Source organism: Salvelinus alpinus, chromosome 2, assembly GCF_045679555.1.
Source record: "Salvelinus alpinus chromosome 2, SLU_Salpinus.1, whole genome shotgun sequence".
Lineage (NCBI taxonomy): Eukaryota > Metazoa > Chordata > Actinopteri > Salmoniformes > Salmonidae > Salvelinus > Salvelinus alpinus.
In genome coordinates, this window is record NC_092087.1 from 1,202,901 (window position 1) to 1,222,542 (window position 19,642).

General features: G+C 45.7%; 1 protein-coding gene across 9 annotated transcripts in view; it reads right to left on the minus strand.

The window, feature by feature from the left end:
• Positions 1-19,642, minus strand: part of LOC139552663 (sarcolemmal membrane-associated protein-like) — a 115,356-nt gene that overhangs the window by 43,044 nt on the left and 52,670 nt on the right. For 4 of the 9 annotated variants that reach the window (XM_071364620.1, XM_071364601.1, XM_071364610.1 and 1 more), the window contains 6 exons: positions 17,275-17,334; positions 13,627-13,701; positions 9,876-9,956; positions 9,222-9,281; positions 4,054-4,254; positions 859-1,164 (listed from right to left, as the gene is read on the minus strand). In XM_071364620.1, coding sequence (XP_071220721.1) covers positions 859-1,164; positions 4,054-4,254; positions 9,222-9,281; positions 9,876-9,956; positions 13,627-13,701; positions 17,275-17,334 — 783 coding nt within the window. The remainder of the gene's footprint in view (positions 1-858; positions 1,165-4,053; positions 4,255-9,221; positions 9,282-9,875; positions 9,957-13,626; positions 13,702-17,274; positions 17,335-19,642) is intronic. The other 5 variants (XM_071364650.1, XM_071364629.1, XM_071364668.1 and 2 more) reach the window with 3 other exon arrangements.

Here is a 19,642-nt window from a genome sequence, read left to right on the forward strand (position 1 = left end):
TTATCCAGAGCGACTTACAAATTGGTGCATTCACCTTATGATATCCAGTGGAACAACCACTTTACAATAGTGCATCTAACTCTTTTAAGGGGGGGGGGGGGTTAGAAGGATTACTTTATCCTATCCTAGGTATTCCTTAAAGAGGTGGGGTTTCAGGTGTCTCCGGAAGGTGGTGATTGACTCCGCTGACCTGGCGTCGTGAGGGAGTTTGTTCCACCATTGGGGTGCCAGAGCAGCGAACAGTTTTGACTGGGCTGAGCGGGAACTGTACTTCCTCAGAGGTAGGGAGGCGAGCAGGCCAGAGGTGGATGAACGCAGTGCCCTTGTTTGGGTGTAGGGCCTGATCAGAGCCTGAAGGTACGGAGGTGCCGTTCCCCTCACAGCTCCGTAGGCAAGCACCATGGTCTTGTAGCGGATGCGAGCTTCAACTGGAAGCCAGTGGAGAGAGCGGAGGAGCGGGGTGACGTGAGAGAACTTGGGAAAGTTGAACACCAGACGGGCTGCGGCGTTCTGGATGAGTTGTAATGTTCTACATCACCGCTAGAGTGAGCCAGACATTAGAATTAAAACAACTTTTAATCGTCGTCGTATTGAAAAGCGCAACAGCAAACATATTTATACAGGTGATTCAAACAACCTTAATTGTATTTAAAAGTGCAACTGCAAACTGGACTGATGACAATTAAACATGTCAGGACAGTCATTTGCCTTTCTTTTTTTTGTTGGTGCTCCTTACTTTTTGAAGTTAGATTAACATAGTATCGTAATGTACCTTGTAGATCGTTAGTACTCTGCTGGTGCAGGCTCTGCTGTTGGAAGGGTTAGGGGTCAGTGATTAGGTTTAGTATAGTATCGTACCTTGTAGATCGTTAGTACTCTGCTGGTGCAGGCTCTGCTGTTGGAAGGTGGCCTGCAGGGAGTTGATCTCCTGTTCGTATTTGGACGCAGCCTGACGCCACTTCTCCAGCTCGGCCGTGACACCTCCCAGGTCCCTCTGCAGGGCGGAGATGTCTCGCTCCAGCTCGGCCGTGGCGGCCTCCATGGCGTGGTGGAGAACTAGCACCTCCTCCTGAGCCGAGTACAGCTCCTCCTGTGTGCTGCTGACGCTGCTCTCTCTTTGCTCCTTCAGCTCCTCCATGTCTATCGCTAGCTTCCCCAACTGACCTGGAAACAGATGGTATACACTATATAATAGAACAACTCTTTCCATGACATACACTGACCAAGTGAATTCTATGATCCCTTATTGATGTCACCTGTTAAATCCACTTCAAATCAGTGTAGATGAAAAGGGGAGGAGAAAGGTTAAAGATGGATTTTTAAGCCTTTTGATAATTGAGACATGGATTGTGTACATGTGCCATTCAGAGGGTGAATGGTAGTAGGTGCCAGGCGAACCGGTTTGTTTTCCAGAACTGCAGAGCTACTGGGTTTATAACGCTCAACAGTTTCCTGTGTGTATCAAGAATGGTCCTCCACCCAAAGGACCTCCAGCCAACTTGACAACTGTGGGAAGCATTGGAGTCAACACGGGCCAGCATCCCTGTGGAACGCTCGACACCTTGTAGAGTCCATGCCCCGACTAATTGAGGCTGTTCTGAGGGCAACTCATTAATAGGAAGATGTCCTTCATGTTTTGTACACTCAGTGTACACTACAAGGCCAAAAGTATGTTGACACCTGCTCTTCGAACATCTCATTCCAAAATCTTGGCCATTAACATAGAGTTGGTCCTTTACTTTTACTGCTATAACAGCCTCCACTCTTCAGGCTTTCCACCAGACAACCTCACTTTGTGCACAGGGGAATTGTCATGCTGAAACAGGAAAGGGCCTTCCCCAAACTGTTGCCACAAAGTTGGAAGCACAGAATCGTCTATAATGTAATTTCCTGCTGAAGCGCTAAGATTTCCCTTCACTGGAACTAAGGGGCCTGAACCATGAAAAACAGCCACAGACCATTATTCCTAGTCCACCAAACTTTACAGTTGGCACTATGCAGTCGGGCAGGTAGCGTTCACCAGGCATCCGCCAAACCCAGATTTGTCCATCGGACTGCCAGATGGTGAGTGATTCATTACTCCAGAGAATACGTTTTCACTGCTACAGAGTCCAATGGCGGCGAGCTTTATACCACTCCAGCCGACGCTTGGCATTGCGCATGGTGATCTTAGGCTTGTGTGCGGCTGCTCGGCCATGGAAACCCATTTCATGAAGCTCCCGACGAACAATTCTTTGGAAGCAACGTAGTGAGTGTTCCAACCCGAAGACAAACGCACTCCAGAACTCGGCGGTCCCGTTCGGTGAGTTTGTGGCCTACCACTTCGCGGCTTAGCCGTTGTTGCTCCTAGACGTTTACACTTCACAATAACAGCACTTACAGTTGACTCTAGCATGGCAGAAATGTATAATTGTTTAATAAAAAAAATACTAAACAACTGAAACATAATTTACTCAGTACTTTGTTGAAGCACCTTTGCCAGCGATTACAGCCTCGATTCTTCTTGGGTATGACGCTACGAGCTTGGCACACCTGTATTTGGGGAGTTTCTCGCATTCTTCTCTGCAGATCCTCTCAAGCTCTGTCGGGTTGGATGGGGAGCGTCACGGCACAGCTATTTTCAGGTCTCTCCAGAGATGTTCGATCAGGTTCAAATCTGGGCTCTTGATGGGCCACTCAAAGACATTCAGAGACATGTCCCGAAGCCACTCCTGCATTGTCTTGGCTGTGTGCTTAGGGTCGTTGTCCTGTTGGAAGGTGAAACTTCACCTCAGTCGGAGGTCCTGAGCGCTCTGGAGCAGGTTTTCATCAAGGATCTCTCTGTGCTTTGCTCCGTTCATCTTTCCCTCGATCCTGACTAGTCTCCCAGTCCCTGCCGCTGAAAAACATCCCCACAGCATGATGCTGCCACCACCACCATGCTTCACCGTAGGGATGGTGCCAAGTTTATCCAGACGTGACGCTTTCCAGTCAGGCCAAAGAGTTCAATCTTGGTTTCATCAGACCAGAGAATGTTGTTTCTCACGGTCTGAGAGTCCTTTAGGTGCCTTTTGGCAAATATCAAGTGGGCTGTCATGTGCCTTTTACTGAGGAGTGGCGTCCGTCTGGCCACTCTACCATAAAGGCCTGAGTGGTGGAGTGCTGCAGAGATGGTTGTCCTTCTGGAAGGTTCTCCCATCTCCACAGAGGAACTCTGGAGCTCTGTCAGGGTGACCATTGGGTTCTTGGTCACCTCCCTGACCAATGCCGTTCTACCCCGATTGCTCAGTTTGGCCGGGCGGCCAGCTCCAGGAAGAGTCTTGGTGGTTCCAAACTTCTTCCATTTAAGAACGATGGAGGCCACTGTGTTCTTGGGGACCTTCAATGCTGCAGACATTTTTTTGGTACCCTTCCCCAGATCTGTACATCGACACAATCCTGTCTCGGAGCTCTACGGACAATTCCTTCAATCCCCTTGCTTGGTTTTAGCTCTGACCTGCACCGTCAACTGTGTGACCTTATATAGACATGGGCTTTCCTTTCAAAATCATGTCCAATCATCTTAAGGATGATCAATGGAAACAAGATGCACCTGAGCTCAATTTCGAGTCTCATAACAAAGGGTCTGAATACTTATATTATAATATTTATATTTAATACATTTGCAAAAATGTCAATTTTTTTTTTCGCTTTGTCATTTTGGGTTGTTGTGTGTCGATTGATGAGAAATAAATCCTAATTTTAGAATAAGGCTGTAGCGTAACAAAATTTAGAAAAAGTCAAGGGGTCTGAATACTTTCCAAAGGCATTGTATGTGTGTGTATGTGATCCAAGTCAGTTTTTATTTTATTTAACTAGGCAAGTCAGTTAAGAGCAAATTCGTATTTTCAATGACAGCCTAGGAACAGTGGGTTAACTGCCTTGTTCAGGGGCAGAACGACAGATTTTTACCTTGTCAGCTCGGGGACTCGATCTAGGAACCTTTCAGTTTATTACTAGTCCAACGCTCTAACCACCTGTCGCCCCAAGGTTAACTCTACTCCCTCTGCAGGTACCGATCGGTACTGTACTCACTCTGTAGGTACTGGATCTGCTTGGCTGACTCCTCAGTCTGCTGCTTGTTACTCCTCCTCTCCTCTTCCAGTAAGGCCTGGAGCTCCAGACACTTCTGCTTGCCTGTGTTGGCCAACTCCTGGGTCTCCAGCAGTTCTTTGTGGAGGTGGTGAATCACCTGCTCTCTGTCCCTAGGCTCCAGGTTGGCCATCCGCAGCTCATCTAGACCGGGACGGACAGGTGGGATAAAGTTAGATATAGGCATAGAGGAAAGTAAAGAGATGAGGGTGCTAGAGCAGTGGGTGGGATCTGAACCCATGCTGGCAGCTGTAATGCAGAGGCTGGGGCTTAGATTGAAAGGTCACCAAGGCCACAGAAAAACTTCTAATCAAAGTCAGTTGTGTATTTATGTTTTCATCATTGATCAGGAAGTTATGGATAGGGTTGGGCAGTATGGAGATGTCCATACCGTCATACCGGTTTCTGTACCATACAGAGGTATATGGTATTCCCCAATGTGTACAGAAGAAGCGCTATTGAAAATAAGACAGGGATCTGGATCCAGGAGGGGGTTGAACGTCTCAGCTGTTACCAAGAAGCTTGATCTTGACAGCTAGCAAGTTAGCAAACCACATGCATAGCTGGAGCCCTGAGCTGGATCATTTCACACTTCTTAGATTTCTTACTTATACTTCACTGAATAGTTATACGCACTGGCGTAGCAAACATCTCTGTGAGACGTCGGTATTTCGAAATACCCCAGCATACGGTATATCGCCAAGCCTAGATACGAACATCTGTACCGTATCTGTATAACCACGTGGCTGGCTGCCTGTTGCTCAAATGATTTGTGACACACTACAGTGATGAATAATCAACCATGGCTCGGCCTCAGTCCCTAATTAATACCGGTCCGCGTGGGAGTATTTTAAGTCCTTTCAGATGGGGACCCACTCCACGACCAACCCATTCTTACCCTTACCCACTCCGGTCCTTCCATGAAATTTTTTGCACTTGGGGAAAATGTTGGAAGAGCGTTTCCACCCCCCTGTAACCCTAATCCCTCCAGCAGCCACTCCGTCAGGGTCCACCACCCCAGCCCTAACCACTCCAGCAGCCACTCCGTCAGGGTCCACCACCCCAACCCCTCCAGCAGCCACTCCGTCAGGGTCCACCACCCCAGCCCTAACCCCTCCAGCAGCCACTCCGTCAGGGTCCACCACCCCAACCCCTCCAGCAGCCACTCAGTCAGGGTCCACCACCCTAACCCCTCCAGCAGCCACCCGTCAGGGTCCACCACCCCAAACCCTCCAACAGCCACTCAGTCAGGGTCCACCACCCTAACCCCTCCAGCAGCCACTCCATCAGGGTACACCACCCTAATCCCTCCAGCAGCCACTCCGTCAGGGTCCACCACCCCAACCCTAACCCCTCCAGCAGCCACTCCATCAAGGTCCACCACCCCAACCCTAATCCCTCCAGCAGCCACTCCATCAGGGTCCACCACCGCAGCCCTAAACCCTCCAGCAGCCACTCCATCAGGGTCCACCACCCCAAACCCTCCAGCAGCCACTCCATCAGGGTCCACCACCCCAACCCCTCCAGCAGCCACTCCATCAGGGTCCACCACCTCAACCCTAACCCCTCCAGCAGCCACTCCGTCAGGGTCCACCACCCCAACCCCTCCAGCAGCCACTCCATCAGGGTCCACCACCTCAACCCTAACCCCTCCAGCAGCCACTCCGTCTGGGTCCACCACCCCAAACCCTCCAGCAGCCACTCCATCAGGGTCCACCACCCCAACCCCTCCAGCAGCCACTCCATCAGAGTTCACCCCTCCCTCCTCCAGACAAATCCATTTATTTTAATTTTAAAACAGGTGACTGAAGATGGGACGGCCGGGCATTCGTGTGGTCGAGACCGTTTCTGCGGTAACATGGGCCCTTTACAACATGATAAAACTTTGTTACTCCTTGCTGAAACAAGCAAGGTGTTCCCAAGGTTGCCTAGGGAACGTGCTCCACAACGCAGCACACAGGAATAGAACCGCTACATCTGCGATTACATCTGCATAATGTGTACGCGACCAATAACATTTGATTTGATATTTGGCAATGATTACTACAAGTTTAGATAACCGGGCAAGATTAACTTACCAATGTACATTTTTTTACTGACATGGCAAATTGAGTGGCTATTTTTTTTATCTTACCTTTATTTAACTAGGCAAGTCAGTTAATAACAAATTCTTATTTTCAATGACGGCCTACCAGGGAAAAGTGGGTTTAACAGCCTTGTTCAGGGACAGAACGACAGATTTGTACCTTGTCGGCTCGGGGATTCGATCTTGCAACCTTTCGGTTACTAGTCCAACGCTCTAACCACTAGGCTACGCTGCCACCTCTACACTCTAACCACTAGGCTACGCTGCCACCTCTACACTCTAACCACTAGGCTACGCTGCCACCTCTACACTCTAACCACTAGGCTACGCTGGCGCCCCGCTATCAGTGACTGACAAAACAAGAGAAATACTGCTGATTCATAATCTAATGGTGAAATTGCACCTATTCTACCTCTCAACAGTAAGTTGATACCCTGACTGAGTTCCTCCACCCAAAAAAGTGTGAGGTCGCTTATGCCTGGAACCGGCCCTGTGGATGCGTGACATGACATCCATGCTGTGCCAGTTACCTCCGTGCTCTGGCTTCTCTTGACTAATTGGTTTACATTCCAACAACGTGCCGACAACAGTCCAGTCCAGAGCCCTGCAGTGCATTAATTGAGACAGCAGCAGGATCAGCGACATGTGGTTTGCACGCAGGAGAAACAGCAGCAGCACAGACAGCTGTTATGCTTAAGGTATGAGATCTATTCCAGAACAAGGTAACAGCTGTTAATGCTTAAGGTATGAGATCTATTCCAGAACAAGGTAACAGCTGTTAATGCTTAAGGTATGAGATCTATTCCAGAACAAGGTAACAGTTGTTAATGCTTAAGGTATGAGATCTATTCCAGAACAAGGTAACAGCTGTTAATGCTTAAGGTATGAGATCTATTCCAGAACAAGGTAACAGCTGTTAATGCTTAAGGTATGAGATCTATTCCAGAACAAGGTAACAGCTGTTAATGCTTAAGGTATGAGATCTATTCCAGAACAAGGTAACAGCTGTTAATGCTGAAGGTATAATATCTATTCTAGCAGCCTGATTAATGCAATGGCATGTTGTTGAGACTGTCTTAATGCACTCATCTGGAGCATGTGGTGAAATAACAGGTGTATTTTAATTAAGAATGGGCTCTAATCAAACTGCACAGTTCTGTGAAGTGGCTGCGTACTTTGGTTAACTGCAGTGACAATGCCAATCAAGTCCCCCAGGCAACAGCCTGGTTTGGCCTCCCCATCCCACCCCAAAGCTCCATATATACAGTACTGGTCAAAAGCTTTAAAACACCTACTCATTCAAGGGTTTTTCTTTATTTTTACTATTTTCTACATTGTAGAATAATAGTGAAGACATCAAAACTTTGAAACACGTATGGAGTCATGTAGTAACCAAAAAAAGTGTTTAACAAATCCAAATATATTTTCATATAGCCACCCTTTGTCTTGAAAGTTTTGCACACTCTTGGCATTCTCTCAACCAGCTTCATGAGGTAGTCACCTGGAAAGTATTTCAATTAACAGGTGTGCCTTCTTAAAAGTTAATTTGTGGAATTTCTTTTCTTCTTAACTTCTTTGGGATAGGGGGTGGTATTTTGAGGTCCGGATGAAAAGCGTGCCCAAAGTAAACTGCCTGCTACTCAGGCCCAGAAGCTAGGATATGCATAATAATTGGTAGATTTATAGAAAACACTCTAAAAATGTTAAAATAATGTCTGAGTATAACAGAACTGAAATGGCAGGCAAAACCCCGAGGACAATCCCCCCCCCCCTATTCCAAAAAAATCATCCTACCACTGATTTCAATGGCTGGCACTTCAATAATAGGGCAAAATCGTGCCAGGTTGCAGTTCCTAGGGCTTCCACTAGATGTCAACAGTCTTTAGAAAGAGTTTCAGGCTGGTTTTTGGAAAAATTAGATAGAAATTGTAGTTTTTCTCAGTGGCTCCCATTTTGGCTGTAGTGTTTCCAAGCTCGTGACTGAGCGCGTTTTGGTATTTTTCTCCGGTAAAGACAATAACGATTCTTCGTCTTAAATTGTATTGTTTATTTACGTATTAGGGTACCTAAGGATTGATTATAAACGTTGATTGACTTGTTTGGATAAGTTTATTGGTAACGTTTGGGATTAATTTTGTATGCATTTTGAAGGAGGGAAACCAAGTGGATTATTGACTGAGTTTTTATGGATAAAATGAAGGACATTATCGAAAAAAGGACCATTTGTATTGAAACTGGGACATATTGGAGTGCCAACAGAAGAAGATCTTCAAAGGTAAGGCATTTATTATATCGCCATTTCTGACTTTCGTGTCGCAACTCCCGGGTTGAAAATGATTTGTTATGCATGTGTGTGCTGGGCGCTGTCCTCAGATAATCGCATGGTTTGCGAGTATTAATATGAGCCCTCTGATTACAATTAAGAGCAGTGACCCAACACAACACAGTGACCCAACACACCTTTAGGCTGTGTAAGGGATATTTGACCCAGAAGGAGAGTGATGGAGTGCTGCATCAGATGACCTGGCCTCCACAATCCCCCGACCTTAAGCCAATTGAGATGGGTTGGGATGAGTCGGACCGCAGAGTGAAGGAAAAGCAGCCAATAAGTGCTCAGCATATTTGGGAACACCTTCAAGACTGTTGGAAAAGCATTCCAGGTGAAGCTGGTTGAGAGAATGCCAAGAGTGTGCAAAGCTGTCAACAAGGCAAAGGGTGTCTACTTTGAAGAATCTCAAATATAAAATATTTTTTGATTTGCTTAACACTTTTTTGGTTACTACATGATCCCATATGTGTAATTTCATAGTGTTGAAGTCTTAACTATTATTCTACAACGTAGGAAAGAAAAAAAAGAAAGAAAAATCCTTGAATGAGTATGTGTTCTAAAACTTTTGACCGGTAGTGTATTCAATGGAGTCCCCCAGGCACCAGCCATGTTTGGCACTGTTGATCCATCCAGCTACCTCTCTTGACAACAGATTTTATGGCAACGAGACGCAATAAAACATTAAATATGTATTACCTTTGAGCAGGGCGACCCTGTTCTGTGGCTCGTTCAGCTCATGATCATCTATGTTTCCATCTACACACACATACAGAGAGAAAGAAGAGGAAGAGAGAGGAGAGGAGAGGAAGAGGAGAGGAAGAGGAGAGGAAGAGGAGAGGGAGAGGAAGAGGAGAGGAAGAGAAGAGGAAAGAGAAGAGGAAAGAGAAGAGGAAAGAGAAGAGGAAAGAGAAGAGGAAAGAGAAGAGGAAGAGGAAGGTGAGAGGAAGAGTGAACAGGGAGAGTGAGAGGATTAACAGTGAGCTAGGACCAGACCAGGTCAAACAAGAAAACTAAACGAGTGACAGTAAATCTATAGTTATTCCATGGCTCTGTTCTGGACACAATACTGCTTATATCATTCATCATTCAGGGTTCAAATAATACAACAATACATTTACATAGTTACAATGTTAATATCGTACGTTTAAGGACATGTTTTTAGTTCATAAACATGAAGACAAATTCATTAACTTCATGAATTAATATACAAATGATTTAACTTTTTCAGTCCTCATAAATGAATAGAAAATATTTACATACCTCTGACAACTTCACAATTGTTCATCTTTTAGCCAAAAAGATGGCTTGTTTATACATTTCAACATTTGACTATTTATGAGGTGTTGTTACCTGACGTGTCGTCACTGCTGCGGTCCTTGCTGGGGCTCAGTGTATCTGACATTTCAGAGTCTTTAGCAACCAGGGGGTTTTCTACAGAGACACAGGAAGATACAACTTACAACAGGGGACAACTACTATAAAACATTCTCAGAACAATGAACTTCAAATAAATCACATGAAATAACATGTCTACTATGTAGAGTTGATCAGGCTGTGAAATGTTGTCCCACTCCTCTTCAATGACTGTGTGAAGTTGCCGGATATTTGCGGGAACTAGAACATGCTGTCGCACAGGTCGATCCAGAGCATCCCAAACATGCTCAATGGGTGACATGTCTGGTGAATATGGAGGCCATGGAAGAACTTAGACATTTTCAGCTACCAGGAATTGTGTTCAGATCTTTGTGACATTAGGTTATCATGCTGAAACATGAGGTGATGCCGGTGGATGAATGGCACCACAATGGGACTCAGGACCTCATCACGGTATCTCTGTGCATTCAAATTACCATTGATAAAATGCCATTGTGTTTGTTGTCCGTAGCTTATGCCTGACCCATACCATAACCCCACTGCCACGGGGCGCTCTGTTCACAACGTTGACATCAGCGAACCACTCGCACACACGACACCATACTGCCAGGTACAGTTGAAACCGGGATTCATCTGTGAAGAGCACACGTCTCAAGTGTGCCAGTGGCCATCGAAGGTGAGCATTTGAAGTCTGTTAAAACGCTGAATTGGTGAGGACGACGAGTACGCAGAAGAGCTTCCCTGAGACGGTTTCTGACAGTTTGTGAAGAAATCTTTGGTTGTGTAAAATCAGTTTCATCAGTTGTCCGGGTGGCTGGTCTCAGACAATCCCACAGGTGAAGAAGACAGAAGTGGAAGTTCTGGGCTGGCGTGGTTACACGTGGTCTGCGGTACTGAGGCCGGTTGGACGTACTGCCAAATTCTCTAAAACGGAGTTGGATGCGGCTTATGGTTGAGAAATTAACATTCAATAATCTGGCAACAGCTCTGGTGAACATTCCTGCAGTCAGCATGCTAATTGCACACTCCCTCAAAACTTGAGACATCTGTGGCATTGTGTTGTGACAAAATTGCACATTTTAGAGTGGCCTTTTATTGCCCCAGCACAAGGTGCACCTGTGTAATGAGCATGCTGTTTAATCAGCTTCTTGATATGCCACACCTGTCCGATGGATGGATTATCTCGGCAAAGGAAATATGCTCACTAAACAAGGATGTAAACAAATTTGTGCGCAAAATTTTAGAGAAAAAAGCTTTTGCGCGTATGGAAAAGTTCAGCTCATGAAACATGGGACCAACACTTTACATGTTGTGTTTATATTGTTGTTCAGTGTGGATGGGCTCTGATAACATACAGGAACCATACGTTTTAATTGTAAATTATTTGGTGCAACTGTTTTATAAAGGGAACAAAGTGATGCGATTCGATTTGATAAGGGGAACAAAGTGATGCGATTCGATTTGATAAGGGGAACAAAGTGATGCGATTCGATAAGGGGAACAAAGTGATGCGATTTGATAAGGGGAACAAAGTGATGCGATTCGATAAGGGGAACAAAGTGATGCGATTCGATAAGGGGAACAAAGTGATGCGATTCGATAAGGGGAACAAAGTGATGCAATTCGATAAAGGGAACAAAGTGATGCGATTCGGTTCTATACACTGTTTTGCTTGAACATTCATTTCCCATTTAAAATTATCTTCATAGAGCAGACTGAGTATCTACCACCCCACTATCAGATTATGGATGGGGGAATTGTATGCTTTTTGTCCCCCCACTATCTGAAATCACCATCACCCACTGAGTACGTTGTCATTTTATTTGAAATCACCCACTGATTACGTTGTCATTTTATTTGAAATCACCCACTGAATGAGTTTTGCAGCAATGTTTTGAGGGGAGCCAGTACTATGGCTCCCCTCAATATTAAATCTTCAGAAATTAGCATGGCATTTAGCTTCTCCCGCTCCGACCAATGAATGAGACTATGCGCATCTAGTAAAAAGTATTGCTGTCGTCCTTTATGAAATTATCACGTTCATGTACAAATACACCGACTGTTTAAAACAAAACTACCCAAACTATTTCTTATGGTGAACCTGAACGGTTGAAAACCCCAATCAGCAGTTGGAGGATCCCCTCTGGTAGACTACACAAGTCCAGTTGGATGTGAGTTACATCCCCTCTGGTAGACTACACAAGTCCAGTTGGATGTGAGTTACATCCCCTCTGGTAGACTACACAAGTCCAGTTGGATGTGAGTTACATCCCCTCTGGTAGACTACACAAGTCCAGTTGGATGTGAGTTACATCCCCTCTGGTAGACTACACAAGTCCAGTTGGATGTGAGTTACATCCCCTCTGGTAGACTACACAAGTCCAGTTGGATGTGAGTTACATCCCCTCTGGTAGACTCCACAAGTCCAGTTGGATGTGAGTTACATCCCCTCTGGTAGACTCCACAAGTCCAGTTGGATGTGAGTTACATCCCCTCTGGTAGACTCCACAAGTCCAGTTGGATGTGAGTTACATCCCCTCTGGTAGACTCCACAAGTCCAGTTGGATGTGAGTTACATCCCCTCTGGTAGACTACACAAGTCCAGTTGGATGTGAGTTACATCCCCTCTGGTAGACTCCACAAGTCCAGTTGGATGTGAGTTACATCCCCTCTGGTAGACTACACAAGTCCAGTTGGATGTGAGTTACATCCCCTCTGGTAGACTACACAAGTCCAGTTGGATGTGAGTTACATCCCCTCTGGTAGACTCCACAAGTCCAGTTGGATGTGAGTTACATCCCCTCTGGTAGACTCCACAAGTCCAGTTGGATGTGAGTTACATCCCCTCTGGTAGACTACATAAGTCCAGTTGGATGTGAGTTACATCCCCTCTGGTAGACTACACAAGTCCAGTTGGATGTGAGTTACATCCCCTCTGGTAGACTACACAAGTCCAGTTGGATGTGAGTTACATCCCCTCTGGTAGACTACACAAGTCCAGTTGGATGTGAGTTACATCCCCTCTGGTAGACTACACAAGTCCAGTTGGATGTGAGTTACATCCCCTCTGGTAGACTACACAAGTCCAGTTGGATGTGAGTTACATCCCCTCTGGTAGACTACATAAGTCCAGTTGGATGTGAGTTACATCCCCTCTGGTAGACTACACAAGTCCAGTTGGATGTGAGTTACATCCCCTCTGGTAGACTACACAAGTCCAGTTGGATGTGAGTTACATCCCCTCTGGTAGACTACACAAGTCCAGTTGGATGTGAGTTACATCCCCTCTGGTAGACTACACAAGTCCAGTTGGATGTGAGTTACATCCCCTCTGGTAGACTACACAAGTCCAGTTGGATGTGAGTTACATCCCCTCTGGTAGACTACACAAGTCCAGTTGGATGTGAGTTACATCCCCTCTGGTAGACTACACAAGTCCACTTGGATGTGAGTTACATCCCCTCTGGTAGACTACACAAGTCCAGTTGGATGCGTATGGTGTGTGGTTATAGACTATTTTTACAGGGTCAGTCATAGTAGTATGATAGGTGCAGTGTAATGTGTTGTTTTACAGGGTCAGCCAAAGTAGGACAGCACAAATTAGGATGAAGTGCCTTGCTCAAGAGCACAGACAGAATAATCGAACCAGCAACCTTTTGGTTCCTAGCCCAAAGCTCTAACCACTTGGCTACCTGTTGATTATTGTTGAACCAAAAGCTTCGCTTACCTTTGAGTCTGTCAGGATTGTCAAGGCGCTCTCCTGCTGCTGTCTGGCTGTTCTGCAGGTGGGCATCTATAACCTCTGAGAAAGACATGGAGACTCCGTTACTAACATAGAACGACCAGGCTCATACCACTACATACCAGTGGGAACGACCAGGCTCATACCACTACATACCAGTGGGAACGACCAGGCTCATACCACTACATACCGGCGGGAACGACCAGGCTCATACCACTACATACCAGCGGGAACGACCAGGCTCATACCACTACATACCAGCGGGAACGACCAGGCTCATACCACTACATACCAGCGGGAACGACCAGGCTCATACCACTACATACCAGCGGGAACAACCAGGCTCATACCACTACATACCAGTGGGAACGACCAGGCTCATACCACTACATACCAGTGGGAACGACCAGGCTCATACCACTACATAGCAGTGGGAACGACCAGGCTCATACCACTACATAGCAGTGGGAACGACCAGGCTCATACCACTACATAGCAGCGGGAACGACCAGGCTCATACCACTACATACCAGCGGGAACGACCAGGCTCATACCACTACATACCAGTGGGAACGACCAGGCTCATACCACTACATACCAGCGGGAACGACCAGGCTCATACCACTACATACCGGCGGGAACGACCAGGCTCATACCACTACATACCAGCGGGAACGACCAGGCTCATACCACTACATACCAGTGGGAACGACCAGGCTCATACCACTACATACCAGCGGGAACAACCAGGCTCATACCACTACATACCAGTGGGAACGACCAGGCTCATACCACTACATACCAGCGGGAACAACCAGGCTCATACCACTACATAGCAGTGGGAACGACTTGCCAAAACTATAGTTTGTTAACAAGAAATGTGTGGAGTGGTTGAAAAACGAGTTAATGACTCCAACCTAAGTGCATGTAAACTTCTGACTTCAACTGTATACAGGCATCCTATTATGAGAGGTGACTCAGCCATATACAGTGCATTCGGAAAGAATTCAGACTCCTTCACGTTTTCCACATTTTGTTACGTTACAGCCTTATTCTAAAATGGAATAAAACAAATATTCAATCTACACACAATAGCCAATAATGACAAAGCAAAAACAGGTTTAGAAATGTTTAGGTTTAGTATTCAGACCCTTTACTCAGGACCTCACACTGGGGAGAAGGTTCACCTTCCAACAGGACAACGACCCTAACCACAGAGCCAAAACAACACAGGAGTGGCTTCGGGACAAGTCTCTGAATGTCCTTGAGTGGCCCAGCCAGATGCTGGATTTGAACCCGATCAAACATCTCTGAAGAGACCTGAGAATTGCAGTTCAGTGACGCTCCCCATCCAACCTGACAGAGCTTGAGAGGATCTGCAGAGAAGAATGGGAAAAACTCCCCAAATACAGGAGTGCCAAGCTTGTAGCGTCACACCCAAGAAGACTCAAGGCTGTAATTCCTGCCAAAGGTGCTTCAACAAAGTACTGAGTAAAGGGTCTGAATACTTACGTAAATGTAATTTGTTAATTTTTAATAGATTTGCAAAATATCTAAAAATCAGTTTTTGCTTCGTCATTATGGGGTATTGTGTGTAGATTAATGAGGGGAAAAAAACATTGAATCCATTTTAGAATAAGGCTGTAACAAAGTGTGCTATTCATTCAAAGGTTTCTTTATTTTTACTATTTTCTACGTTGTAGAATAATAGTAAAGACATCAAAACTATGAAATAACAGCAACAGCCCCAAAACATCACTGCTCTAGAGGAGATCTGCATGGAGGAATGGGCCAAAATACCAGCAACAGTGTGTGAAAACCTTGTGAAGACAGAAAACGTTTGACCTCTGTCATTGCCAACAAAGGGTATATAACAAAGTATTGAGATAAACTTTTGTTATTGACCAAATACTTATTTTCCACCATAATTTGCAAATTAATTAATTAAAAATCCTACAATGTGATTTTCTGGATCTTTTTTTCTCATTTTGTCTGTCATAGTTGAAGTGTACCTATGATGAAAATTACTGGCCTCTCTCATATTTTTAAGTGGGAGAACTTGCACAATTGGTGGCTGACTAAATACTTTTTTGCCCCACTGTACGTGAAGAGCTGCCTTGTCTAAAACCCACTGTGACTCAGAGCAGGTACGTGAGGAGCTGCCTTGTTTAAAACCCACTGTGACTCAGAGCAGGTACGTGAGGAGCTGCCTTGTTTAAAACCCACTGTGACTCAGAGCAGGTACGTGAGGAGCTGCCTTGTTTAAAACCCACTGTGACTCAGAGCAGGTACGTGAGGAGCTGCCTTGTTTAAAACCCACTGTGACTCAGAGCAGGTACGTGAGGAGCTGCCTTGTTTAAAACCCACTGTGACTCAGAGCAGGTACGTGAGGAGCTGCCTTGTTTAAAACCCACTGTGACTCAGAGCAGGTACGTGAGGAGCTGCCTTGTTTAAAACCCACTGTGACTCAGAGCAGGTACGTGAGGAGCTGCCTTGTTTAAAACCCACTGTGACTCAGAGCAGGTACGTGAGGAGCTGCCTTGTTTAAAACCCACTGTGACTCAGAGCAGGTACGCGAGGAGCTGCCTTGTTTAAAACCCACTGTGACTCAGAGCAGGTACGCGAGGAGCTGCCTTGTTTAAAACCCACTGTGACTCAGAGCAGGTACGTGAGGAGCTGCCTTGTCTAAAACCCACTGTGACTCAGAGCAGGTACGTGAGGAGCTGCCTTGTTTAAAACCCACTGTGACTCAGAGCAGGTACGTGAGGAGCTGCCTTGTTTAAAACCCACTGACTCAGAGCAGGTACGTGAGGAGCTGCCTTGTTTAAAACCCACTGTGACTCAGAGCAGGTACGTGAGGAGCTGCCTTGTCTAAAACCCACTGTGACTCAGAGCAGGTACGTGAGGAGCTGCCTTGTCTAAAACCCACTGACTCAGAGCAGGTACGTGAGGAGCTGCCTTGTTTAAAACCCACTGTGACTCAGAGCAGGTACGTGAGGAGCTGCCTTGTCTAAAACCCACTGTGACTCAGAGCAGGTACGTGAGGAGCTGCCTTGTCTAAAACCCACTGTGACTCAGAGCAGGTACGTGAGGAGCTGCCTTGTTTAAAACCCACTGTGACTCAGAGCAGGTACGTGAGGAGCTGCCTTGTTTAAAACCCACTGTGACTCAGAGCAGGTACGTGAGGAGCTGCCTTGTTTAAAACCATTGCATGGTACTACTAGATGTAGCAAAAGCCTTCACAGATCATTTTGAGGAGAGAGGTGTCGATATTAACAACATACTCGCTATTACAACTGACGGTTCCCCCGCTATGGTGGGGAAACAAAATATTCTCTAAGCTGATTGAAGATAAGCTTGGCCACCCTGTGGTTAAATGTCACTGTCATTCACCAAGATAATCTGTGTTCCAAGATCAAGCCAGTCATGCTAATGGACAGCGCCTCTGTTTAGCGGGCTATGGAATTATTCCGTTTGTGGGAAATTAGAGACTCAATATACAATTAGTTGTAATGCACATATGAAAATCATTACTGACACGCAGATCTTTAGAAATGTTTGGATAAATTGTAAAATTGTCACTCCACACAATTTATTTTGCCAACCCCTGCCATTGAGACACACGTAACTTACCATCAAAGTTAGCCAGCTTGTGCAACGACGAACCCACTGCTTCTTTCAACTGCTTCACAGCTGCAGTGATAAAAAAACAAAGATCAACATCATGACATCTGACATGTCTAGACGTGTTACCTCTAGACAGCTTCTGAGGAGCAGTATCTGACATGTTTCCTCTAGACAGCTTCTGAGGAGCAGTATCTGACATGTTTCCTCTAGACAGCTTCTGAGGAGCAGTATCTGACATGTTTCCTCTAGACAGCTTCAGAGGAGCAGTATCTGACATGTTTCCTCTAGACAGCTTCTGAGGAGCAGTATCTGACATGTTTCCTCTAGACAGCTTCTGAGGAGCAGTATCTGACATGTTTCCTCTAGACAGCTTCTGAGGAGCAGTATCTGACATGTTACCTCTAGACAGCTTCTGAGGAGCAGTATCTGACATGTTTCCTCTAGACAGCTTCTGAGGAGCAGTATCTGACATGTTTCCTCTAGGCAGCTTCTGAGGAGCAGTATCTGACATGTTTCCTCTAGGCAGCTTCTGAGGAGCAGTATCTGACATGTTACCTCTAGACAGCTTCTGAGGAGCAGTATCTGACATGTTTCCTCTAGACAGCTTCTGAGGAGCAGTATCTGACATGTTTCCTCTAGACAGCTTCTGAGGAGCAGTATCTGACATGTTTCCTCTAGACAGCTTCTGAGGAGCAGTATCTGACATGTTTCCTCTAGGCAGCTTCTGAGGAGCAGTATCTGACATGTTTCCTCTAGACAGCTTCTGAGGAGCAGTATCTGACATGTTTCCTCTAGGCAGCTTCTGAGGAGCAGTATCTGACATGTTTCCTCTAGGCAGCTTCTGAGGAGCAGTATCTGACATGTTTCCTCTAGACAGCTTCTGAGGAGCAGTATCTGACATGTTACCTCTAGACAGCTTCTGAGGAGCAGTATCTGACATGTTTCCTCTAGACAGCTTCTGAGGAGCAGTATCTGACATGTTTCCTCTAGACAGCTTCTGAGGAGCAGTATCTGACATGTTTCCTCTAGACAGCTTCTGAGGAGCAGTATCTGACATGTTTCCTCTAGGCAGCTTCTGAGGAGCAGTATCTGACATGTTTCCTCTAGACAGCTTCTGAGGAGCAGTATCTGACATGTTACCTCTAGACAGCTTCTGAGGAGCAGTATCTGACATGTTTCCTCTAGGCAGCTTCTGAGGAGCAGTATCTGACATGTTTCCTCTAGGCAGCTTCTGAGGAGCAGTATCTGACATGTTTCCTCTAGGCAGCTTCTGAGGAGCAGTATCTGACATGTTTCCTCTAGGCAGCTTCTGAGGAGCAGTATCTGACATGTTTCCTCTAGACAGCTTCTGAGGAGCAGTATCTGACATGTTTCCTCTAGACAGCTTCTGAGGAGCAGTAGGTAGTCATTTTAATAAGAACAGCAAAACAATAATGTTCATCATGGCCTGTGAAATAGCTGTAGTCTATATGAGGTCTACAGTCATGGCTCAGGGCAATCACTGATCGTGGAGGAATTATCCAAAGTAATACATCATGCTATAATTCTCTCCTGAACATGACACAAAGCAGTCAGAATGTATTGTTACAGACCGGTGCAGAGAGAACAGGTGGCGTCATCATTAGCGAATAAACTACAGCACCAAACATGCACCAGGGAAGTGAAACGCCCCGGACAGTACAAGAGAGGAACCAAACAGTTTAGGCTAATAATATCTGGTGAAAAGCTAGAAAGGTGTTGTTGGCATGCAGAAAACGATGTGCGATTGTGAATGTCTCAACAGAAGAGAACAAGCCTATGCAATTATATGAAGGGGGGGGGGGGAAACATGGGGACAAAAATGGGGAAAGCATGTTTGTGAGAATGAAAGGACGACTTCATTTCTGGATACTCCTACAACGTTGAACCACTCCAGTAGCCTGGCCTCAGATGCACTGAGCGAAGGTAACCCTTAGAACACGACAGTTCCCTTCACAACAGGAGAACACTGGTTCTATCATCACGGTATTTGGTATTTTATTATGGCTCTCCATTAGAGGTCGACCGATTAATCGGAATGGCCGATTTCAAGTTTTCATAACAATCGGAACTCTGAATTTTTGGCCGCCGATTTGCCGATTTTTTAATTATAAAAAAATATATATATATATATTTTTACACCTTTATTTAATCTTTATTTAACTAGGCAAGTCAGTTAAGAACACATTCTTATTTTCAATGACGGCCTAGGAATGTTGGGTTAACTGCCTCGTTCAGGGGCAGAACGACAGATTTTTTACCTTGTCAGCTCGGGGGATCCAATCTTGCAACATTACAGTTAACTAGTCCAATGCTCTAACACCTGATTACATTGCACTCCACGAGGAGCCTGCCT